The sequence below is a fragment of the Scomber japonicus genome, chromosome 4 (genome assembly GCF_027409825.1).
Source record: "Scomber japonicus isolate fScoJap1 chromosome 4, fScoJap1.pri, whole genome shotgun sequence".
NCBI lineage: Eukaryota > Metazoa > Chordata > Actinopteri > Scombriformes > Scombridae > Scomber > Scomber japonicus.
In genome coordinates, this window is record NC_070581.1 from 24,994,816 (window position 1) to 25,020,950 (window position 26,135).

The 26,135-nt window shown below is 40.0% G+C and overlaps 2 protein-coding genes across 3 annotated transcripts in view; one reads left to right on the forward strand and one right to left on the reverse strand.

The window, feature by feature from the left end:
- The first annotated feature begins 118 nt into the window (after positions 1–118).
- On the forward strand, positions 119–23,087 carry rapgef3 (Rap guanine nucleotide exchange factor (GEF) 3). Of its 2 annotated transcripts, XM_053317325.1 has the most exons (28): positions 119–167; positions 2,390–2,472; positions 7,211–7,255; positions 11,256–11,362; positions 11,460–11,581; positions 12,345–12,522; positions 12,832–12,916; positions 13,214–13,274; positions 13,676–13,752; positions 13,842–13,988; positions 14,124–14,230; positions 15,255–15,343; positions 15,443–15,521; positions 16,502–16,652; positions 18,177–18,259; positions 18,380–18,410; positions 18,553–18,628; positions 18,757–18,894; positions 19,105–19,202; positions 19,448–19,573; positions 19,908–20,089; positions 21,022–21,112; positions 21,233–21,283; positions 21,422–21,509; positions 21,619–21,683; positions 21,774–21,828; positions 21,992–22,063; positions 22,364–23,087. In XM_053317325.1, exons 2-28 carry the CDS (start codon positions 2,413–2,415, stop codon positions 22,480–22,482), a joined length of 2,583 nt encoding a protein of 860 aa, XP_053173300.1. In that variant the 5' UTR covers positions 119–167; positions 2,390–2,412; the 3' UTR covers positions 22,483–23,087. The 2 variants fall into 2 exon arrangements, with proteins under 2 accessions (XP_053173300.1, XP_053173299.1); XM_053317324.1 differs by lacking the exons at positions 119–167; positions 2,390–2,472 and adding an exon at positions 3,878–4,222.
- Positions 23,088–23,178: 91 nt separating this feature from the next.
- Positions 23,179–26,135, reverse strand: part of itga5 (integrin, alpha 5 (fibronectin receptor, alpha polypeptide)) — a 38,237-nt gene continuing 35,280 nt past the window's right edge. The window contains exon 30 of the mRNA XM_053317337.1: positions 23,179–26,065. Coding sequence (XP_053173312.1) covers positions 25,982–26,065 — 84 coding nt within the window. The 3' untranslated portion in view covers positions 23,179–25,981. The remainder of the gene's footprint in view (positions 26,066–26,135) is intronic.

Here is a 26,135-nt window from a genome sequence, read left to right on the forward strand (position 1 = left end):
TCATGACCAATCAGAGAGATATAGGAAGCTGTGTCCAGATACACTCCCAACAACTCCCATAACTTCCCAGACTGAGAACTCATCCTCTGATATATGACAGGAGCAAATCTGAAAAAGGAACGCGTGGAAGCCATCAGATTAAAAAATCTCAAGAGAACGTGTCTATGGTAAGTTAATGATCAATTATCAAACCAGTGTTTTAACCGAAAGACTGTTTAGTTTATTATGTTAATTTATAATTAGTTGATGTCTTCAAATGAAAAATTGGTATGCGACGTGTATGATTATATGTCTAAGAAGAAGTTTTTGACATTAAATCACATTATTCCAAATTTTGAGAGATATAGAAAGTTATTATATGTCAAAGTTATTTGTTGCTTTTCAGGATTTATAACCTAAAAACCTGTTGTAAATGCCACCATGTGACTGACAGCACGAGGGTAGATGAGATGTGAGAACGATGCTCAACAAATATGAGGTGTTGTGAGATTTAGAATAATGGTCATCATCTATTTTAATGAGTTACTCTCTTCTTCAGTTTCTGCTTCAGTCCTTGTTTGACCATTGGCCGTTGGTGTGTGTGTGTGTGTGTGTGTGCGTGTGTGTACACCATCAGAGAGACACAACAAGGACAGTTGGCAAAGTACACATTCCATGGGCGTAGATTTGTTGCAGGAAATCCCACTCCCATTCCCGGGGGACCTAAATAGACACAGATGAACACATAAATAAATCCAGAAAAAGAAAGAACGACAAACAGATAACAACACAATTTGTCAAGTGTTAGTGAATATAAAGGCATAAATATCCTGCACTTTATACGTAGAATAATATATTTCTTTTATATTTATACAGATTCTTTCATCACTTGAGTTTCTGGGTCTAAAATATACTCTCACTGCTTCATTTTGAGGTCTGAGGCCAGTATGGCTTTACTCTTGATTCAGGTTGCAGGGCATCAGAGTTTTCAATAGAGGGTAGCATTTATTTTCAAAAAACCTGGCATGCAAGGCTAACAAAGACCTGTGTAACCGAGGAGTACAAGGTCACAACGGCCCAAATTGAATCTCTCCTGTGAGATGAAGCTTTACGTTCGTTATAACTGACCTGAACCTAACAAGGTCATCCAACACTGCAGTCCCAGGGCCACAAAGCAATTACCGTCCTTGAATTTTTTTCTGTCTTTACTTTTCATAACGTAGTGATAGATCAGACATTGAGAAAGCAGTTTGTTCCTTTCTTTGTGGGTGAAGCCTTTTGAAAGTACGTACAAAACTACCATAAATCCATCAAAACAACAACAGTACCCTACGCATATTTACCCTATGATGTGTTCCTGTTCTGTGCACACAAGACAATCACAGTGACTTTGTCAGATACTATCAGAACGTAGCAATGTGCTTTTTCCTTATCAACTAAACTATCCTGTCCCTCAGGAGGTCATAAGAGGCACAACTGGATTCTTTCATTGTGAGCATTCTTAATTTGGCATCTTTGAGTCCCTTGGAGGCATTTGAAAGAGACACAGTCATAGAAGTTAAGCAAGAGCACAGACAACTTAGCCGCCGCTCTTAAAGCATTACTTCTCTTGCTTACTTTTAAAACTGGCTTTTGGGACGGCTGTGATTGGAGCATCCTCATGACTCCACGGAGGTCTATCGTCGGTAAGAAGTGAATTACCGTCTTTGATTTGTTACTGTTGTGTTTCTGAGAGACTGTGATAGATAGACTTTGTGGTAGCTTAGAGGAACAGGGACTGGCAAACATAACCTCTGTTGTGCAGTTGAGCTGGGAGAGGTTGTGACTCACTTGCGAGTTTCTCTGGGCTTTGTGATCCATCATTCACTCACCACACACACTAATAGAGCGGGGGCCTCAAGAAAGAAGCAGTAATGTCTAAACAGAGGTAGCATGCCAGAGCAACAGGTGCGGGAGTTTTAATAATAACTTTTAAAAGAAATTGTTTTAATACACTTCCCTCTTAAAAGCTTTCCAAAGTACAGCTAGAGTACAGTAGATGTTCCTGTGAGTGTATATCTTGTGGAGAGCTTGTGGAAAGCCATGGCAAACTGATTCAGTCAGTGAGGTCAGTACAGGAAGGGCAGCCCGGCACTGAAACAATAGCTGGGATTTAAACAAGTCTTACATAACTTGTCCAGCCTTCAGGACACAGTTGACCATGATCCAGTTATAATAAGAGGCGCATAAGGCAGTCAAGTTAGAAGATCCCCTTGTTCTTGTTTGACAGTCTGCAGATTGACATAATTTCTTCTTTGCTTTGCTTCAACTAACAGCTCATAAGAAGACAAGCTTGACAATGTATTCTTATGTTTTTTTCCTGGCTATTAAAGAGACGAATGATTATCCTGTTTCTCTGTGTTTCACATAGATATAGTTCAAGCCATCTTCTCCATGGAGAACTTGGTCAAATCAATCTGTTCACCTCGACGGCGTACACCGGAGATCGGAGAAGTAAGTAATCTGCTTCTATCCTACAACACAAATGAGAGAAACTTTGAACCACATACTTTGAGTCTGAACCACAGGCACACAAACAATAATGTGGTTAGATAGACAAGATGTGACAGGATGCATGCACAGCTGAAAACTACAGTAGATTTAAGTTTTATGAACCCATAAACCATGGTTATGTAACAGTTTAACACCTGTTCAAAGGGCAAACACCTGTGAGCCTGAACTGCGCAAAACTACTGATGAGAGTCATTGAGTGCTGTTCTACAATATAAACCGCTTTCTGCCCTTGAAACAGTTTATCTGCATGTCCACGCGCCTGCAGACCCAGTTGAGCCAGACAGCTGGACAACCTGATAAGTGTGTAAGCAGTGTTCTGCAGCTCATGTGGGCTGCTCTCTGAGCGACTGCACTGAACAAACTAGACCATGCAGTGCCTGCCTGGAACATTGTGCCTCCTTTAATTTACCCTTGACTCAGTCTCTTGAACCTACAGTATGAGGTGAACAGCTGAACGGACAGTTAACAAGTCTTTGTGCGTTTATATTTTCATCACAGGGGCATGGTTTATGTTCAAGAGAGTTAAGGATGTCAAGTTATAACAAACAGTAATGAGGTTTTTTGCTGGGGGTTTTGTTGGTTTTTTTTGGGGGGGTGGGGGTTGCCACTTTTTTTTCGATCAGTCATTCTGTTCACCACCTTACAGGTTAGGGCTTTTTTCACCTTTATACATTGCATCTATGTCATCTCTGTTCTTATAGTTAAGTGAAGGATGTAAATAAATAACAATAACAACCTCTTTTTTTTCAAATTATGGGTTGTGTTTGCAATTAGCTTTTTTTTAAAAAAAAAACATTTAAAATGAATCCATTTAATTTATTTAACATGTTAAAATGAATCAAGAAACAAACAAAATCATCAGGAACACATGAGCAACAACCAAGCAACTCAATACTAATCATGTTCAAAAGGGGTAATAATAAGTTTAGAGCTTTTCTCATCCTACCCTCTCTCATACTTTACATGCATTGATAATAATATAAAATATAAGTTCAATTTACAGCCTTTTATAATTTCATCTGTGCCACCTCTGTACTGCAGATACAATATGAACCTAGTGAAACAGAAACATTTAATTTCCTGCTTTATGATAAAAATGTTAAATAAGGTACAAAATGTAATGTCTGCACCTGCCCACGTTCACACTCAGTACAGTACGTCGTAGTCAGGCGTAATAAATCAAACGCCATTAACTAGTCGGTGAGGTGCCAGAAGAGGCCGTCTCTCTCTCTCTCTCTCTCTCTCTCTCTCTCTCTCCCTCTCTCTCTCATGTGTGCTTCCAGCCAGAGAGCGCCCCTACTCAACTCTGCAACAAAGTGCGCCTGTGCTGCTAGGGATGGCTGAATATCACACAGCCCGACCTCACTGAGGCAGATACTTATAACGAGGTAACCAGTGCCAATTTGGATGCAACCGGGACGACAAACTGAATCCTGCCTGGATTCAAAATGAGGAGTCCTGAAGTGGCAATAATGCCGCTGCGCTGCGTGTACAGTAACGAACAGCTGATCGACTGTGCTGTGAATAATGTCTGAAGGTGCTTGAGTCCGTCTGCAGTTCTTCTGTCTGGGAAAGTTGCGTGTCGGTTGTTTGGGTCTGAGACAAGATGCATCTGTTTCGGAGTTACAATTACCAAGTGTTCCCGGATCGCTACTCAGGGGAAACAACGACCATAAGGGGCATCAGCTGGGTATGCTGCTTTTAATGATTTCTTCAGGGGGAAACTGAGGAGTATAGTTTATGGATCGCAGACAACAGCCTAATTAGATGTTGGTACATAAAGATGAGGAGAGGAGAATGAGAGATGATGGTCCACACTGTCTTCCTGAATTGTCTCGTGTTGCATTTTAAAGCAATAAGATAAATGATGTCTAATGGGATGTGACTTTGCAAATCTTGCCTGTAACACAAAACAACAACTCCTTTTTTCTAGAAATGTCTACAATTAGTCAAGATAGCAGTGGTGTATTTACTTCTGGAGAAAATAAATAGCTTCTGAAAGATTGGTACAATCATAATCGTAATCATAATTACTGTGTTTCGGGCTGAATGGCCTAAAAAAGTCCTAGTGGTCCACTAGGTGGTCCACCCTCCAGCTATCAAAATGCAGATAGTTTTGTGCTGAAACTGTGGAAAAAGTAGTAGGAGATGTGGATAAAGTGATATCAGCACTATTCAAAGAGGTCTTACCCTTACTGTAACACCATTAAAGGGTCCTCAAGACCCTTTAACTGGTTTGCAGATATTTCAAGAATGCCTCCAGTAGACAGAGGCAGATTTGTCTATTGTGTAAGCCGCTCGGGTGTAGGGACACAGGAAGGTAACAAAGCACAAAGTTTTTATTAAACTGGGTTTATAAATAGTGTATTGTTTATTGTCCAGGTTCACCACTACACCCCTGCTCAGTTTACATGAGAGATTGGAGAAGATTATACAAAGGGGAAGTTTTTGTTTCCAGGTCACAGGAAGACACAGAATAGCAGAGAGGCTCTTATGTTCTAAATTTACTTGACTTTTAAGCATCAATAGGTCAAAGACAACTGTAAATCTCTACTGACTGGACTTCCTGCTGTTCCCAGCCAAATATCAAAGTCATATTGTATGTAACTCAAAAGATTCATTATAACTAACAATTATGTTTGGGTCTGTGATGTACCAGTTTGACATCCGACACCCTAAACATAATAGTCACTCAGTGCAACATGTTACACATATTCTCAGATGTCAAGGAGTGGTTCACTTTGTATTCACTGAAGCAGTGGAGCTTATTTAGGTTATCTTACATGTAATAAATTACACATGAACACTTTCACAGAGATGTCCTCACCAGGCCACTTTAAAAAAGATTTACACACAAGAGTAAAGGTCAGGTTGACAACATACTAAAAGCACCCAAATCATATATTACATATAAACTTCACATTAAACACATTAATATCTTTTCTATGGGAATATTGTTTGCAATAAACTGGCACAAAGGCAGTGACATCTGCCTCATCAACAATATTCATTTTATAACTGTGAACTCCATCTTACGCTCAGTATCAGCAGCATTCATTTTTTTCCCAAACTGATATCCAGGACCTTTAGTTGCTCGCTGATGTGTGCTATCAACAATGAGCTCAATTTAACTAGCACTTAAGGCATTAGCTAATTCCTTTCCTGAGCACGTCACCTTTAACAGGGACAAAATTGAGCTCATTTTGCTGTCATCGTTAAGAGATGCTAGAGCATCATCCCTCCTGTCTTTCCTGCTCTTGCATACCAGTGCTGACACATAGGGACAAAGCAGAACAAAATGCCTCACATTCATGAAGGTTCCTAATGGTATCTGCCTGACAGACCTGGAAGAGCAGTGGTTCATCCACATTTTTTTGATGTTTCACTTTGATGGGGTGAAAAAGTCAAGCAAAAATTCTTTAGAAGCAAAAGCATGATAAGTGAAAAAGTATGTTTTTCAAGCTTTTATATGCCACAGTAACTGACTCGCAGTGGGGGCTAATGAGCCATTGAATTTTTTCAAGTATGCAGTATGCCAGTCAGACAATCATGTGACGTACCGTAGCTGGCTGCACAGCACACCAGACAAAACATGCCACAATGTCTGTCAGCAGAAGGAGTGGAGACATTTAACAGATGTGTATCAGTGATGTGGACAGCTGATCACAGCTCCCTAAACAATCATGTCACCTTTAGTTCATGTGTAAATGTCAGTCATCATGTCATGTGATTATTTTGCATGTGTTACACTTTTTTTTTTAAATGTATACACATGATGCATCAGCACAAATAGGTAAGGTATGCTTGTAACCTTTCAACCTTGTACTGAGACTAAGTGAAATGTGGTGCCTGTAAATCAGTTTTCCTTTATTTAGTGTGCGTGCAGACATAGCTCTAAGTACCCACAAGTTATCAGATCTGGAAGGATAATGTGATCGCTATAATGGCCTTCATACAGCTCTGACACTTAAATTAAAAGCATACGCAATTGCCTTTGGAATACAGGTACACCACAAGGCTATCATAAAAACATAAAAACCAAGAAGCATAGAGGAAGTCAAACTTAGGCCGAAGTACAGACATGGCAATGCTGAATAATTGTACATGGCAGCAGGTTTAGGTTAAGGTTACTCTGACTCTCATGAGAGCAAGTTCTAGTAAAGTGAGTCACTGTTTAATATGTAATTACGCATATATATATATATATATGGCAACTGCTGCTGTACATTCAATCTTTAAATGGTTAGGGTTCTCAAAAGCCTTTTCATAAGACGGGATAGTCCATGGTTAAAAGCAACCTTTTCACTTAACAAAATGCGTGGCAACAGGCTGTGTACTTTCCTTGGTTCATGTCTATGTACTTTCCTCCCACTTCATTACACACACTTGATACCCACCCACACTACAGTGGAGACAATAGTAACTAAGTAAAGGTTTAGATAATGTATTTGTGTTGACCTTCACCCCAATGAAAGGAAAATAATGATTCTTTCTATCTGGAGAGGCCAGCTTGGTTATAGTTGTTTATTTGTTTAAACCACAGTAAGATTATCATCAACGACCAGCTAGTTCCTGCCTGTGGAATGCCGTTCCAGAGCAAGTTATCTGCTTTATTTCAGAGGTTTTAGATATGGAGAAATGGCTCAGTGGTGATAACGTCTCTCCCTCTTTGTCTTAGACTCCACTGCCAGAGGCCCTGAATTCAAAGGACACCATGAAGCAGGTATGTATGCTTGAAATGGTGACCTATAGTTTGGTACATCACCTACTCACAGCTACCACTAATCTAATGTTCTCACCAGTGTTTTCGAACTCTTGCTGAACATAAGGAGCGACACAGTGACAGGAGAGAAGTGTGATTTCATCATGTTTTTGCTCTTAAGATAACTAAATGGAAAATTTCAACAAAAGTGACTTTAGAAATTTATATTTTTCTTTTGACATCGAGGGTGATTAATATTTATAGTCTTTAAAAAGTCATATCATATCCTTCAGTTTCATAATCAGGTTTGTAAGCATATATAAGGCTGCTCAACATCTCTATCTGTCACTTTACTTATTAGCTGGTAGCTGTTAATTACTTTGGTTGGCATAGTGCTTGAATATGAGTCCTAAAATGATCAGCAGTCTGTATTTCACTCTCCTGGTGACTTTAAGTTGCACTGACCTCTGCTATCATCTGGATTTGCAGTGCTTGCATCCTCTCAAACTGCTGAACATGTTTTTTTGTTGTTATATTATCCTGCATTACTGCTCAAGCGCATCTTAAAAAACACATTCCTAGTGGGCCGAGTAGTCACAAGGAGTCTAAAGGGCACTCCAGAGCCCACAGTTAATTGACCTTCCCCACCCTTATGAGCCCTACCTCACCCATCCTAGGCCCCTCACTCTGCGTTATCTCATCTTCTTCAACAGCATGCCAAGGAGAGAGCCTTTAAAACACTGATAAGAAGGTTTGACACGGAAAGGGAATTATGGTGGTCTCCCCAAGATAGAAGAAGTTGTCAGTGTGAGAGAGCGGAAGAGAAACAGCATCTTTCAACACCAAAAGAATCAAAGCCTCTGAATTTGTTTTTGTGTGGGAAAGAAAAGGTAGAGAGGTTATCTGCAGAGAGTCTGTAGGAGGCAGGTGTTGCTTAGCAAGTGGCCCCATGAAACTGTTTCTCATTGTAAAGAAACTGTAAGATAGGTAACTCTGTTGGAGCGATAAACCAAAGTATCAAACAAATTGACATTTTTGCCTGATGATAAATTGCATAGCAATCTATTCAGTATTTGGGATATTTAGGTAAAAAACTAAAACATTAACCTTATAGCAGCACCACAAGAAAAGTCTGGGGTACGTTCAGTCATAGGCTTCATCCTCTGGTGACCATAAATGTCTGTTAAGATTTTAATGGCAATCTATCCTATAGCTGTTGAGATATTTTAGATCAAAGTGGTGGATCAACAGAACAACAGATCAACGTTGCAATCCCTGAACCTACACTAGAATGGCTAAAATGTTTAACATGTTCCCAGCAGCCACCGGAAGGTGTGTTATATTTGTTTCCAAAACTTTTCACACGTTTGTGTGGTTGAGGTGGTGCTGCTCTGCAGGTAGAGGACTTTGTAGGTTGAAAGTTATTCACAGTAGTATCTGTGTTTGTGCAACATGACTAGTGTAGGTGAGAGGTGACATAAACTGCAAATACAACTTGATAGATCTGAAGACTGATGACAAATGGCTTTGTCAGAGGTCATGAAAATAATTTACCCATATTCTGAGGGGGTATTGCAGGATGGAAAGTATCCCTTAGACGTGTGGTCGTGTGTTTCTCACTCAGAGAGAGAACGGGAATAAGTCAGGTATCCACAGTTCACACAGCAGCATTAAATCCTTTTCAACAAACAGTGTTCATCTGCAGCTGCTTCTCACACATCACCGCCCACCAAGGTCATGGAGAGAGTAAGAAACAGAGAAATGTCTCGCCTACAGAGGTGACACACAGTGGATAACTGTACCCATCATAGTTCCAACCACCAAGACAAATGTATACAACCAAATCATACACTACACACATGAAAGTGAGTGACTATCAGCCATAAACAGATTATATTAATACAGACAATAAACAGAAGTTGTATGATTATGTGGTGATAAAGATAATTACAACATTCCTCCAACCAAATGACTGTTCACGCCCAAGCATCTGCCTCACCCAAGAGTGTTTGAGCAAACTGTAGCTAGTCCTGCAAAAAACGTAGGTGTAGTAATTTAATATCAAAAATAGAGATCACAGAAGCTTGACAGTTTAAAAGTACACCAATATCAAGTTGGTCTTGAGACACTTTTTGTATATATGGCCTTGACTGTAAAATTATGTCAACAGCAATTTGGACCCAAGTCATGAAATGGGTCAGGGCTGCCTTCTCAAACTTTACAGGTGGCCCGTATATATGTCAATGTCGGTCACCGCACACCACTGTACTCTGTGTCATTGACTGGGGCACCTGTGGGAAACATGTATCTACGCAACACAGTTATAGTTCCTAGATAACATGGTTAGATAGCCTACATACACGCAATAAACAATGCACAAACGGCCACAGAGAGACAACGCCAGAATGACTTGCACTATTAGAAAGCATTGCACGGAAGAAATTATTCACTTTTTTCGCATGTTTACATGATTGTCAAGTTCAGTAGCGAGGGCAAGACTCCCTCAGTGAAATATGGCTTTTGATAATGTTTTTATTAAAGGCTGACTTAGGTAATGGAAAGTTGCCTCGTCAAGAAAATAAGTTTCAGAGTTGACATGCCTGAGAATGTGACTCTTGCATTCCCATGGGGAGAAAATAGCTCCTGGGAATACTGGTGACCTCTAGACAACATGACTTCACTGGGGCACAGCAGACGTCTCAGGGCACATTTACTCTGAAGATGCCAGGTCTGGGAACAGGCCGATGTGGGCATGATAGGTTGATACTGTACAGTATTACCCACAGTACCGTTATAGTCGTACATCATAATTAGCAAGCCTGTGTGAACTTGGACTTAACAAATATGTGTCATGGCCCCCAGCCCAGGTGAAAGAGCAAAGGTCGCGTCGGCGTCATCGAGGCATGGGGTTCAGTAGTGTTTTTGTATATCCTACGCATGTTGCAAAAGACAAGAAGGAAGCAAAGATGTGGGTATTTTCTGTCCCAGGCTTCCTCATATTGGCACAACTCCACTCAACAAGAAAACACTGATATAGGAAATGGTCATTGTTGGGTTCTGTGTGCATCTCAAGACCACCACCTTTAGCAAATAGCAGGGCCTAAAGGAGAATCCACAGAACAAACAAATAACTGTCTGAGTCACTTGTCGAATCACAAGACTGGGTGCAGCAGAAACAAGAGGGGAAGTTAAACAGGAATAAAGCGAATAACAAAGTCTACTTCTGTCAATCATTTAGATTGTAAATATTGTTGGGTGGTAGTTTGATTCAGTTTGTTTATGAAACAGAAGCCAAGCAGTAAGCGTGAAAAAGCCTGAATTAGGGCAGCCGCATTACAGCACATTCTTGTTATATAACCCTTGCTTCTGCATCAGTGGCTGACAGGTTTTGCACCCTGTCTGCAGTCTTTTTTGCTTTTAGACCTAAACCCGTGTGAGCCATGTGTATGTGAGGGGGAGTGAGGAGGAAATAAATCGAGACTTCAAAGGAAATATAGAGCACTGAGGGTGGTCAGAGGGGAAAGTTTGTTGTCGCTGTGTGCCAGCCACAGAGTGAGTAGTAGGGGCCGGGAGCTCAACGAGGTGTGGGAGAGTTGAACATAGCCATTTTTAACACATTCTCACATCACTGCAACCCACACACATACACACCACATTAATCCACGACCCCCACACAGAAATCTCCACTCATGCTGTTGACGTACTTGCTGTCAAACATGATCTCCATGATGAGGGGAAATGCAAAGAAATTTGTTGCTCTTTCTTTCAGGCTCTATATCTCTCTCGCAGACATGCACATGATGAACACTTGTTTCTTTTGCTAATCTCTATCTAAGTAAACAAGACCGTCTGTGTTGTATATCCTGACTTTTTATGGACATAGAGCGCTCTCACTCTTTCTCATTTTATTTTATCACATCATAAAAGAGAGCATAACTGAGTCTTGGCAGCTTTATTTATATGGTTTAAAGATGCTATTGGCTTAACCGCTCTATAATTTATTTTTTTTATGTTTATCAAGTTTCTTTCAGATCGTGTTGTGAAAGCAGCGAGGTCAGTGTACAGCTTTATGATCGCAAAGAACCCTGAAATGATCCGAGACCGAAAGTATCACCTCAAATCATACAGGTGCCCACGCTGTGTATTTTTCGATGTTACATTTTTTAAAAAAAGTGTCAATCTCTGCTGATCACATGCAAATTAACATGTGAAATTACTCTTACAGACAATGTTGTTCTGGTAAGGAGCTTGTTGATTGGCTGATGAAACAAAATGAATGTCTTCAATCAAGAAGCCAGGCTGTTGGGATGTGGCAGGTGTTAGTGGATGAAGGAATCCTTGTTCATGGTAAGAAGTGAAGAATTACATCATGTGTTGATTGATGAGAGTACTAAACTCATCTTGTCTGTATGCATATGACACCAGACAACCCTAACCCTAACCCTTAGCAACATTTGACTGACAACCAAAATAAACAGTGGTAAAATAATATGGCATGAGGTCACACCTTGGCGAAGAGTGTAGAAGACTATAAAAAGACTTTCATTTTAAAATACATCCTGATAATGATATGTCTCAAGCAGCACTCAAAAATTTCCCCTCAGCACTTGAGTGGCTTGAAATCTGGTGACTGAGTCTGCCAGGGCATGTTTTACAATGTGTTTCCCACTCAGTCAAGTACTCAATCATCACTTATGCTCTCTGGATGGGATATTGTCTTTCAGGAAGAGACCTCTCCAATCAGGATAGAAATGCTATATCATCAAATGAAGGGAGTCATTTAGAATAGATTTGCACTTATTTCCATTTATCTTGTCATTCTGGAGTATTGTAAAGTTACTATGCAACAACAAAATGTCTTCTGAGGACAAAATGTACTCATTTGTCTTTCTTTTTGTTGAGTTTTTAATCTGTGTATGAAAGAGCTGTGTTTTCAATCCACTCAAAATTATCCAAAGTGGAGTGTTTTTAAAAGTCAAATCAAGATATGTCTGGAGGGGATCTATGAATAACATCTTTATGTAATCACCATATTTCAAAAGGTCTTCACTCTTAGTTACATTAAAATTTCATTAAAGTGTTTCCTTTTTTGTGCTCTGTCTCAATTTAGTGAAACATGAGTTGAACTTTCACGACAAGGACACCCAGTTCTATCGCTTCCAGGACTCTGAACTCAGCCTGAACCATGTGACAAATGAGAAAGACTCAGAAGACGAGCTGCAGGAAAGTCTGTCGCTGCTGTCTCAGCTGGGTCCCGACGCTTTGCTCACTATGATTCTGCGGAAATGGTCAGTATGTTAAGCCTATACAATAACTATATGCATGAAAACAGTAGCAGACTATATGATGATGATGATGATGTTATAGAGATATTAGACTTATTATCTAAAACTTGCCCAATGCTTCTGTAACTGTTGTATCTGTACTGTAGCATTACCTACTTAGTAAGATCCTTTTTCTTATGTACAGTATAGCATGTATGAAAGTCATAGAAAGTTCATACAACCACTCAAAGGAACTAGTACAGTTTGTTTTATGTCTTTGTCAGTTGTTTCTATGGCTGATTACACATGTTGCCCCCCCCCCCCTGTTTTTAGCCCCAGTCAGAGGAGTGCTGAGGACTTTGAGGTCATCTATGAGGAACTGCTCCATGTCAAGGCTGCCGCTCATCTCTCCACCTCTGTAAGTCACTATTAATGCCTGCTCTTGACATCAGTGTCTTTGTGATTAAAACCACTATGTAAAACAGGACTATTAAGTCTTTCAAAGTATTCTCATGGCTCATGTTTTTGTTAGTAAAAATTGAGAGTCTTGCTATGAAACTGCAGTTCAGACATTATAGTATACATTAAATTTAACAACAAAATCATTAATCTACTTGCCTCTGATTTTTGAAATACTTTGATAAAAAAGAACACAAAAAAACACTGGTGCATTCAATGGAGATCAGTCTCATTTCTTGCTTTGTTGTGCCTGTAGGTGCGGAAGGAGCTGGCAGCTGTGTTGGTCTTTGAATCACATGCCAAGGCTGGAACAGTCTGTGAGTGTGACAGCTTTGCTGAAGTTTGAGCTTGGGTGGTAGAGAGCCTTGTTACATACACACATGGACACATATAGACATATATACAGTTTTATTGTAGAACTGAACTTCAATATACTGATGTTCTGATGTGCACTAATATCCTATTCTATACAACATGCCATTCAGATATATGATCTCTACTATATCATGTAAATTATCAGAAATATTCTCATGTCATAATTGATTCATTGCTACAGTAAAAGTAATCATGTCCTTTATACTCTTGTCATTTCTCACTCTTTCCCTTTAGTCTTGAATGTAGATATCATACATACATAATCAAGCCCATTGTATGAAGAGTTCCCTGTAAAATTGATAGTCATGCAATGTTGTTATCAATTGTCTTTTTTGTCATGTAGTGTTCAGTCAGGGGGACAAAGGCACTTCCTGGTACATCATCTGGAAAGGCTCTGTAAATGTGATCACACATGGAAAGGTAAATCTAATAACTCCAAATTGTCACTAATAAATGCCATCTTGACTTTTCACTAGTGAGTTAATGAAGAATGAACTGTGTGCAAACAGGGCCTGGTAACTACGCTACATGAAGGTGAGGACTTTGGGCAGCTGGCACTGCTGAACGATGCACCTCGTGCCGCCACCATCATCTTGAGAGAAGATAACTGTCATTTCCTCCGTGTTGATAAACAGGACTTCATACGCATTCTCAAGGTACTTCTAATCACCTAATCACCATATCTGCAGCTCAATGGCTTTTTTGTCGGGCATCAAAAATGTGTTGCCATGCATTTTAAGGCCATATGTGACTCTATAATAACTGTAGATCTCCATCTCTGTATCCTTTAGGATGTGGAGGCTAATACGGTGCGACTGGAGGAGCACGGGAAAACTGTGCTGGTGCTGGAAAAGAGTGCCGACTCGGCAGAGCAGGGAGGAGCAGGGAACAACAGCAAGTGAGAAACTCTTTTACACACCCACTTCTCAGGAAAAAACTGTCACTTCACAAGCAGGTTTACATTCATTAAAACTCTTGCCAGACAGTTTACCTGGGTGTGTGCAGATACTGTATCATTCAAACAACACACGTGCTGTCGTTAGTCATCAAAGCATACATAATGAGGGACTTTTTGTCAAATGTGGTTAAAATCGTATTAATATTTCTATATCTGACAGCCAGAAAAGGAATGGACTTCAACCCTGCCTTGTTTAATGAGTTGTTATCAGCCTTGAAGTGTTTTAGCAAACAAAGTGAATCAAACTTTATCATGACCTCCCTTTAGCTTTTCCCTTCTCTCTTTACTTCCACACCTACGCACAATACATCCATCCTTTCTTGTTCTGCTTTTCACAAACTGTATTATCTGAGGAACCCAACAAGTATTGGACTTTTGGGCCTGATACCATTCAACAAAGATTCCTCAAATTTGGTTATGAAAGGGTTATGACGTAGATACAGTATGTGGCTTTTTATAATTAAACAGCAAACTTATGGTAAGTAACTGACCCAACCAATACTGTTGTACTCTCAGGTGTGATATGCTTCTGCCAACTACTTCTGCCAAGTACTATAAACACTGAACCATGCAGTGATTACATAATGGCCTTTTTTCTGCATCTGCTTTTTTGGAGGTGTTTTCGATTCATGTAGTCATGCAAACGGACATCCAGTAAACCTGATAAGACAATTCTAATGATATATTTATTTATGTAATGTGCTAGAGTTTGCCAAAATATTGTTGTTATCTATAGTCCCTGGACAGTTATGTAGTTGCCCTTAAGGACTTTAGATTAGCAGCTATTGAAATATGATATGAGCATGCACAATTACAGGAAAAGGAACATAACACTACATCAACAGGCATTAATACACATTAACACATAGGGTCAATGAGTGCATGCAGAGCAATACACAGCAAATATTAATGCTTGTGTAAATGATCTGTTCTTCTTTCTCTTCTTCTGCAATGCTCTGTGCAGGTACACAGTAATGTCAGGAACACCTGAGAAAATACTGGAACACCTACTGGAAACAGTAAAGCTGGACTCTAATGGAAATGATGCTATGGGTGAGAGCCTGCAGGCCTTTTCTACTGAGTAATGACTGCAGATGACCTAGTCAGCTAGTTAATGAACTATATGTTGTTTTGATGTTTGTCTCCCTGCAGCTCCCTGTATGAGTGACTTTCTGCTCACCTACAAAGTCTTCATGCCCTCCAGTCAACTGTGTTCTGCTCTACAGCACCAATATCCTGAATAGTAATGAAGCTTTAGTGAAAATTCAGTCAGGAAGATTATATTTTGAATGCACAGGCCTGCAGCTATATTTCTCATTATATCCTGCCATTCACATCTCACACACATGCTCAATCATAATTTCGCTTGCTGTCATTATAAGAAGCTGTCAACTGAGCTGGCAGCTGCTCACATCCGCTGTTCAGATCTATCCAATAGCACAGCAACAAACCTCCAATTGTTAGTCCATCATCTTTGCTGCTGTCTTTATAAATATGACTCTCTCTCTGCTTTTAGTGCATTCAGTGTCATCACTTCATCAAACTCATCAGCCTTATAAGACTCAGCAAAAGTCATCAGCCGTTACCACCACCACCAGTGTCTGGACTCCATGAGGGTGTGTGTGGAGGGGTATTTATTTATGCTGATGCTAAGGCCTGATGCCCCTCAATTAAAAAATCTCCCTGTAGAGTCTAAGTGCCACTTGCTGAACCAAGACTTAATTACCACTACATCATCTGTACTAATAAACAATTACCTTCACTTCATTCACTATGTCCCTCCCGATTGAACTAATATAAGTGAAGATGATGCTAATGATGAGGATAGCGTGTACTAATTGGATAACTTGGAGTAACTCCTGCACACTTATTGCAGCACGAGGAAAAACACATTTTGACCTGTGTCCTTTGAGTAAGTGTACAGGCATTACTCTTTTTCTGTTGGAGCTGTTTAAAAAGCCATGTGATGTGTGTATAAATGCATCCCTTCAATTATAAAGGACAGTGTGTAATACCACTGCTGCTGCTTCTGCTAGTTATGATGATGATGACGGCAATTAAAATGCGTAATGGTAATATAATGTGTATTTTCTTCTCTGATAGGCACAAGTACATAATCATAATATTCAGTTGAATTTTTGTCTTGTAATAGTCACAGATTCTTTGTTTATAAAGCTTGTTAGGCTGTTAATTCCTTAACGATCATTGCACCTATTGGGCAGAGCTTTCTGAGGGCTCAGATCAGGAGAAACTTGTCTACGCTCTCAACACCAAGCAGAAGGTAGTGAAGGTGATTGGCCAGTGGGTGGCTCTGTGTGGCCATCTGCTGAAAGAAGACCCCATTGCTTTCGACTTTCTTGAGGTGAGGTTGCAGGCTCAAGTTAATACCATTCATGCTCATTTTTCTTTCTACGCTGTGTATTGGAATATTTAGGGACCAAGCCGAAAGGCAAGAGAGTGAGGACTCCCTTGCCCAGGCAAGGGCAGGACTCCAGAGGAGTGTTGCACAAAATTTCTGAACAACTTTGTCATTACTCGTCTGGTTTGGATTTTAGAAGCCCTCAAAGGTCATGTGCCCAAAAACCCTCGCCAAAACGCACCAAAACGCTCCCATAGACAATGAATGGGAGGAGAGTCTAATGCCACTTTGACCCTAAATTTGACCACCTAAACATTCTCCAGGACAGACCAAATTCACCAAGCACATGAGGCCTGCCCATTGATTTGATAAAATGGAAAAATTAACCCCAAAAGTGCCAAAATGGGCTCTCTAGCACCACCTAGAAACACTAAAACCGCCACTATGCCTAGGAAGATCAAACCAATACTAAATTGTTTGTCTTATCAAGACCTACAAATCGCACACTGACACCCCTGACCTAAATCCAACAGGAAGTGCACATTTTGCCTTTTAAATGTATGATTTTTGACTATTTTTCAGGCATTTCAAAATATATACATTATTCCTGCATACTTTCAGCTACAGACTCCATTCAAAATGTAGCCACAAGTCTCATCTATAGATGTGTGTAATTTGGTCTGGCTATGTTTTATACTTTTTTTTATCTGCGGATCCACATGTGCACCTTGTTCCTCTCCCATTCAAATCTCCATACTGTCTGTGCATGCTCTGTCCTCATGCTGTCCAGTCGTTAACTACCATGGCAACGACTGTGTGTGTGTGTGTGTGTGTGTGTGTGTGTGTGTGTGTGTGTGTGTGTGTGTGTGTGTGTGTGTGTGTGTGTGTGTGTGCAGCTGGCTCATTTGTGCTGTGCAGTCATCCTGATTCAGGTGTCTCAGTTTTCTGTTTCTAGTTCAAGTTTATTGACTGTATTATGTTTTTAGATATCTGTGCAGTCTGTCAACTATTTTCAGTGACATTGCATGACCTACAAACATATCTACAGGTTTCACTGGAAATAAGTTCCTCTATCAAAGTGTTGGCAGTTAATTTCAGTTGTTCAGTCTAAATGTCTACACAGACAGAGAGAGAGAGAGAGAGAGAGTGTGAGTGTGTGTATGTGTGTGTGTGTATGTGTGAGTGTGTTTTGTGTGTGTTTGTGTATATGTGTGAATGTGTGAGTTTGTGTGTGTGAGTGTGTGTGTTTGTGTGTATGTGTGTGTGTGTCTGTGTGTGTGTAATGTATATCTACTTATTGCAGTGTCTAATAAAAGCCTTGGTCTGAAGGCATCTAAATGCCCCTAACGGAAACCTTTCTGCTTCGCCACGGCCCGACGTGCGCAAGGGTGCGAGGTCTCGCCCAACGCTGCTTGCAGCTTTAATTGGCATTGAATTTGCAGAAGCATTATACCGTAGAGTTTGTTTATGAAATGAATCAATAATTGTGTCATTGCTTTCTCAATCTCCACGTTTGGGGTGAAACAGAAGCTGAAGAAGGAGGTTGCGGGTGATTTCCGTCTGTGCGGAGTGCTGAAAGAACATCTTAGGGACAGGAGGAGAACAAAAGTGTAATTTGTCTATATTATCTTATTAAATCGGCTATTTCTATTAAATTTAAAGTCACAAGTCATAACTATGGCAGCTTATTATCTAACAGTTTTTCATTTTTTCTTTTAATACCTCAACAGTTTGGAGAATGGATATCAGTCCCTGAGCAGGGTAAGCATCTTCACGTAGCTTTTGCAGATGACAACAGAGCACAAATTACATTTTAATGAGAAAACAGTTTAAATGTCATGTTGTTGTCATTTATCAGTTTAATGTTGCTAAGTTTGCTGAGTCACTTCAATGCTATCAACAGAATCAGCAGTTTGACTGGTTTTCTAACTGTGAGGAGCCAGTGGGGAGGTTACAGCCAATCAGAGCACAAGATAAAGGTGTGTAAGACTTTGATCTAGGTCATGTTGCTTATGAGTAATTTATATTAACACAGATCATTACTTACATCAGGACATCAGGTATCAGCATATATTGACATCTTGGCTTCTTTCCTTTCATGATGCAGTGTTGTATGAGATCTACAGACCAGACAGCAAACCACTCACCCTGATGCTCCCAGTCAACACATCTGTGCAGGATGTGATGTCAGCAATAGTCAAACCTGGCGGGGATCACGTCCTGGTCAAAATGAACTCTACAGGAGGTAGGAGTCAGCTATTGATCATTCTGTTTTTTTTAAAGTGTACAAAGATATTTCTCATTTAAACTGGCAGTTCCTTTAAAATTGCCCATCTAAAGCTGCATATTAAATCAGTTTCTGATCTAGTGTGATTCTTGCTCATAGATTTTCTCTACTGTTCTTTGTCAGTTCATTATGCTGAAAATGAGTTTTTGATGTATTAAATGTGCACAGAAAGAGCTCAGTTAAAGCTGGATGCGACTGCAGTATACACTGCCATGGGACTCAATGAGAGACTGTTCATCTGCACAAGCAGCCAAGTGGAACAACTGGTGAGGAATATGTGCTCTCCAAACTGTTTTTATGTATTTGTGAAAGAAAAGATGAAATCTCATCACATCAGACATATATTCATTATGTTTATTATTTATTATGGTGCATACAGTTTAGTTTCACATGCTGTATTTGTTCAAAGCAGCTTATCAGCCCAGAAAGCCATCAACCATACACACTAACACCTTCTCTCTGCTTATTTTCTTTCTCTGGCTGTCTGTCGCTCTCGTTATCTGTATCCTAGACGCCCCTGAAGGAGCAGCAGGGCCCAGAGCGAGGAACAACTGACATCCTTGAACAAATGGGCTCTAAAGACATCGCCATTGAACTCGCCAACTATGACTGGGAACTGTTCACTGCAATGCATGAGGTAACTGACATTTTACATCTGACTACAGCATATAAAGTAATATTCATTTCTAGTCGAAACCAGCTCTCAGAGATTTCCTCATGTCAACAAAGGCTGATGATCTCTTAAGTGAAAATGTATCTGAGTCATACTGCTAAACACCACACTACACAGCACACACAGATTTTCCATTAGATCATCTAGACTGCTGATACTGACATACTTCCTGCATGCTTGTCATGTTTCAGAGACATATCATGTCCATTAAGTCACCCGTTGGCCTCTCTTTGATTTTTACAGTTTCTTTTCATAGCATGTGTCATTTATGTCAATTGTTTGTGACTCATTTCTCCAGGCAGAGCTCATCTACTACATATTCGGCCGTCATAAATTTCCAGGTACTATCACAGCTAACCTGGAACGGTTTGTGCGCCGCTTCAATGAGGTGCAGTACTGGGTGGTGACTGAGATGTGTCTCTGCGAAGATCTGGTGAAACGAGCCATTCTGCTCAAGAAGTTCATCAAGATTGCTGCAGTGTAAGAGTTAATTACATAAAACCTTAACCATGTTTTGATCGCAAGGTCAGTCAGTTGGCCCACCAGTTGGTACAAACTCAAATATCTGTCTGTTTGATAGATTGCCATAAAATTTTGTAGGCAGTCATGGTCCCCAAAGGACTGATTTTGGCTGACCTTTTGACCCACATGTGGTCTGACCTTTTCGTCTCCATGACGTTGGCATGTCTGGTATTTGGTGAAATGCCTCAAAATCTATTTGATGGATTGCTATCTAATTTGGTAAAAACTTTGATGTTCCACACAGGATGAGTTGGACTTACTGTGGTGGTTCTCTGGCTTTTCCACTAGCACCACCACGATGTTAGTTTTCATTTAGTCAATGAAAAATGGCATAAAATTTGGTACAGAAATCCATGGTGCTCAGACGATGAATCATTATGACTTTGGTGATCTCCTGACCATTCCTGTTCACATTTGTGGTTCTGGTGAAATGTCTCAAAAACTATTGGATAGATTACCATGACATTTGAAACAAACATACATGTTCCCCACAGGATGAGTTGTACTTACTTACTTGATCCTCTGACTTTTCCACCATCATCGAGTCAAAATTTTACTTTGTCCATTAACTTGGACTGATGCCATTATCATCAGCCTCAGCTGTACTTTATGTTCAGTGCAAAATAAATCTTAGCATGTATACACTAAGATGGTAAACATGGCTAACATTAAATCTGGCTGATGTCAGCATGTTAGGATTGTTATGGTGTGTTATCAGTGTGCTAATGTTAACATTTAGGTAAAAGCACTGCTGTACCTACACAAGCTGTACACTCTTGTTTCCATATAAACCATTTTTTAAACCAGTACTCATCAAAACTCTTTTTAGGAACAGCATTTTGCCACTCTGGGACACATTTGTTTATTGCTATTTTTCCTCTTTGTCACAGATTAAAGGAGCAAAAGAATCTCAATTCATTCTTCGCTGTGATGTTTGGATTGAGCAACAGTGCAGTACAAAGGCTCTACAAGACCTGGGAGGTGAGAAACCCCCTCTTTGCAACAACAGCCATAATAATAATAAATGTTGTGCCAACATTTACTGAACAATAACTGTGGAAATGACTCATACAGCATTTGGCTTGTCTTTATCTGTTACAGAGAATACCCAGCAAAACAAAAAGAGTTTACTGTGCATATGAGAGATTGATGGTAAGTTAAATTTCATAAATGTTCCAGCGTTCTTTCTGTACTGTTTTCTGCTTCTTCACATTCAAAGGCAGCTTACAGCATCTCCTGTTATTTTTGTGTACTTACATAAAGTGTTACTCTATTCTCTGCTCCTTTTAGGATCCTTCCCGCAACCACAGGGCCTACAGATTGGCTGTGGCCAAACTCAGTCCTCCATACATCCCCTTCATGCCACTGCTGCTCAAAGGTGACAATAACCAGCAGTGTTGTGTAATTGTAGCTAATCAATGACATAATTGACTAAAATCACCAGGATACTAATTACTGACATGTTTTCTGTTCCAATCTATGCCCAGACATGACATTCATCCATGAGGGAAACCCAAACTATGTAGACAAATTGGTCAATTTTGAGAAGATGGTAAGACAGTTACTCGACTATTCTCCTCGCATATCTTATTCTCATTATGACATTGACCTGAATTGAGTCCTTTTTCTCTCATTATAACAGCGCATGATTGCCAAGACAGTGAAGATTGTAAGAGGATGCAGAAGCCAGCCTTACGGTAAATGATCCAGTTGAACTTGTCTTGGAATTAGCAGCCTTGTAGACTCTTTACCACGGACATAGATATATATTCAGAAAGGTCAAACAATTACACATGCATGTTGAAGTAAATGGATAATGCATGCAGTATATATCATGTAGGTAATCTTTCTTCTCTGCAGTGCCTTCATCTCCACAGAGGGGCCTGGCAGATCGGATGTTTCTGGAAGGTCCTGCTACTCGCATATCTACATGTAAGCTACATTTACTATATCATTAATTGCTGTGACCAGTTCAGTTGTATTGTCTGGAGGATGAGGAATTTAACCTAAGATAATCACTTAGCCATGGTAGTCAAATGGTTACTGTGCATGTCACGTAACCATAACATCTCTGACTTGATTCAGTCAATGACCCTTGTTGCATGCTGTACCCATATCTTTCCCCTTGTTTCCTGTCTGCCACCTCATTATCCTCAAAAAACAAAATAAAAAAAGAAGTAATAGGAAGATTTGCCAGTACAAACACTTAAATGTTTTATCCCTCTCATTCAGACTCAGACCACGCCCTGCCTTTGCGTAATCCCAGCAACATCCGACACTACATTCAGAACCTAAAGGTGATCGACAACCAGCGCAAGCTAACACAGCTATCAAGAACAACAGAATGCTAGGACATCAACCTGCAAATGTACAAAGACTGTAGAACTGTAGCAAAACATCTGAACTGGAGAGTGGATTGTAGCAGGATGAGCAAAACTTCCACACTCATCTAAATATGATGGACCTCTGGAGGTGTTGCTTGAGTGACTGAGCGCCATAGATATTCAGTCTCATCAAAGGAGGCTTGGACATTCATGGAGAGACTTCCTGCACGGCGATGAGGGAGAAGATAAGCAGTTTGCACAGTGATGACGTCTAATACTGAACCACAGAGTCCAGTTCTGTGTCCATGAGACTTTAGGGGGATGCTTTTTATCCAGAAAGCCTTACAACACACTGGTGTGCATACATTTTGGTGTGTGTGTGTCACAGTTGGAACTGATCCAGTGGTAATGCCACACAATAAGCCACACAATGTTACAACATGTACAGTTAAGCAAAATATGCATGTGTCTTGTGTCAAAAGTCATTTATGTGACATTTTATATACTGCTGTCTGTGGAATTGAATAACGTTGATGGTTTCACAAAGGGCCATAAGAACACAGATCTTTGCCATAGCCAATCACTTTAGGTCAGTTGTTGTTGTGCACTAGTATTTTAAAACAAGGCCACTGACTGACATGCATATAATTTCATACAATGTTGTTTTCTAAATAAATTATTTTCTCAGTAATGTGTATTCAATGAAAGCACAAAAACTTGTAAAAAGGGAAATATTTTATTCAAAGTACAAACCATAACAGGCAAAAAAATGACCTCCAAAGAGCCCCCCCTTTCCTTCCCTGTTAACAAAAATGTTCTCCCCAATATGGGGTGAGAGAAAATCACAACAAATCAGTTATCATTTTAATTCCAAAATACTCTCCTTGTCATAAATATATACAACTCCTTTTTGAAAGTCCTGGAGAGTGAAAATGGGCTAAGACATGATAAAAAAGAGGGGGTGGGGGTGCCTTCTCCTGATGTAAGCATGGAGGAAGTAGTAAAATCATCCCCTGTCATAAATTATGCGTTGACATGTTCAGTAAAGAACTTTCTAGTAGGCAATGTCAAAGGTTTGAAATCTATTACCAATGGGGATTTTTTAGACATTTGACAAATAGTAAATCACTCCAATGAGAGGGGGCATCTGAAATGAGGCAAACAAATGTAACACATATGGTTAAGTGTAACGGTGGTGTTTGGACAGGTGCAACTATACAGCACATAATTCATCAAACTATGTCAACATACCAAAGTTCAACTCGGATATGTTCTTGTGGTTGGAGTTTCTGTCAGTCTGTGGCGTAAAAAATCAGTACAATCAGAAAAGTGGTCCAGCAATGAAGTGGTGAGTACATCTGAAGTAGAAACACACTTGAAGTATGCTTAGTGAGAAAGCAAGTGAAGGTGAAAAGCCAGAGCCTGACAAAGGATTTAGTCTATGTGCTTATCACATACTTACACACATCACTACGTGTTACAAAGTTCTGGTTTATCACAATGCAGTCACAAATAAAACATAAAATAAAAGAAAGCACTGTAATATATAAAAAAAGAGTGGATATAAATATTGCACTTCCAAACATTTAGTTCCCAGTGCCTAGTTTGTCATCCCTTTGTCAGAGGTACAAGACATCCTGTAGGATGCCAATATCCAGACGGTAGACTTAGTCTTTCGGGTGGATTTCCACTGAGGTTGCAAGTATTTTAATTGCTGCTGTGCTGTTAATAAAAGTCATCCCGGACAGTGGCTGCATTTATGCGATCCTAATCAATAGAATTGCAGAATGCCTTTACCTCAGTGATTTTAAGCTACAGAGGTGATAGGGATAACGTGGACTAAGCAGTGGGAAAGGTAATAACCAATTCATACACAAAAACAAACATTCATAAATACACCATTCACACAAATGCATGTATGCATGAAGTAACACATGTATACATGCAAGCGCACACACTATTCCAACTCAGACATTAAGTATTTACATTTAAGGCACATACAATCTATGTACAAGACAAAAGAAACCAACACTAAGCATTTTAATATTCTGTCCCTGTAGCCTTTTGGTAGTGGGATGACTTCAGCCACTTCTCTTTCTAACATGGGCATCTTTTACTCAAATAGACAATCAAAAATACAGTATATCACAGTAACACACACTGTAAGCTGAAAATGGATCCTTCACACTCAAAATGAGAGATGATCCTTCCTGGTTTCAGAGTAAAAGTCTCTGTGAAGGCTACAACATTGCTGATTGTCATGTCTTTGGTTCAAGACATCATTATGGCATGGCCATTACCTCTGTGGTTTACATTAGGCGTCATTTGCTTGCATGCAATTTCAGTGCAAAATAAGCCCAACACAAACCAAGCAGGAGTAAAGAAAGTAAAAATGCTCTTCAGGAGAACACCACTTTTTTTCTTTTCTTTTTTGTTTTTAAAACAGAAGCACAATACTGCTTCAAGCCCAATGTGAGGTTTCAGGTCGGTGGTGGTTCCAGTCCCATCCCAGTCGACTACAATAACAATGACGATGCCAGCATTGGTAACTCTGAATACGAACAAACAGGATTTAAACAAAGTGATCAGTAGGAGTCAAAATCAGAACTCAAAGGAAGGTCAGTCAGTCTTTGGCGTCTTTGGAATTAAAATCAGTAGATTTCCTTTGAGTGCAAAAACAACTCAACCCAGCACTGTCCACCAACCTGAGGCAGAGAGAGATCATTTTCATGAACAGTTTACAAACATCCATCCATGCATTTTCTATACCCGCTTATTATGTTCAGGCTTGCGGGGTGCCGGAGCCTATCCCAGCATGCATTTGGCAAGAATCAGGGGATCACCCTGTACAGGTCAGGGCTCAAATCATATAAAATATTTAACTTCTGTGATAAAAGATTGAGCTGCTGAGCAGATTTAAGTTTACCTCCGCTATAGTCAGGTTAATGTTTTCACCTGAAACCTGTTAACTGATCTACTGTCAATAAAACCATGTGTTCAGGAGATATGAGAAGAATACTCTCCCCTGACAGGCAGCATGATTGATACTTCCTGGCTGCCAAAAGCAACATATGACCTTATCCTTTAGAGGCAGTGAACACAACAGATTATTAGCACCAAAATAAGGCAGTAAAAGGGGTGTTACACAACTTCTCCATCACAAGAATCCACAAAAGGAAACCCAACAGGCATCTTGCTGCATCGACAGGTTGAAGGCCTGCGATTTCTGCAGTCACTTTCCTGTAGTTCAATCTGATGTTAGCCTCGAGGCATTAAGAAAAGTTCTATTGGGTAACAATCCCAACCTGCCAACAAACAAGACATAAATTAAAAGAAGAAAAAAAAATAACATTCATTTGGCGTGGAGATCTTTGGATTTTTGTCTTCCTCTAGTGCAGCACAGTGGAGTTCCAGTGGTCTCTCTTTTGCTGAACTCTTCAACTGCTTTCTGATCCACTCTACATGTTCCATTGGGTTTCTCCGTTGCAATCATATGGCCAGGTACGGTGGTTTTGGAAGCTCTGGTCTAAGCCTCAGAAGCAGCCTGTGGTTTGAGTTGTGCTTTCTCCATGGCAGTGCCGTAAGGTAAAGATCGTTTAAAGAAGCCAAACTGCAAGAAACGACGAAAAAGCAGAAATTAGAATTGACCACTTAATCAGTTTACTCTCATGTTCTTTCTT

Excerpts from the sequence above, each read along its gene's own strand:
- rapgef3 (XM_053317324.1), top strand. The coding sequence starts at position 4,139 with ATGCATCTGTTTCGGAGTTACAATTACCAAGTGTTCCCGGATCGCTAC. Across the intron at positions 11,363-11,459 it reads TATCACCTCAAATCATACAG|ACAATGTTGTTCTGGTAAGG; the intron begins GTGCCCACGCTG and ends TTACTCTTACAG. Across the intron at positions 18,411-18,552 it reads GATATCAGTCCCTGAGCAGG|AATCAGCAGTTTGACTGGTT; the intron begins GTAAGCATCTTC and ends TGCTATCAACAG.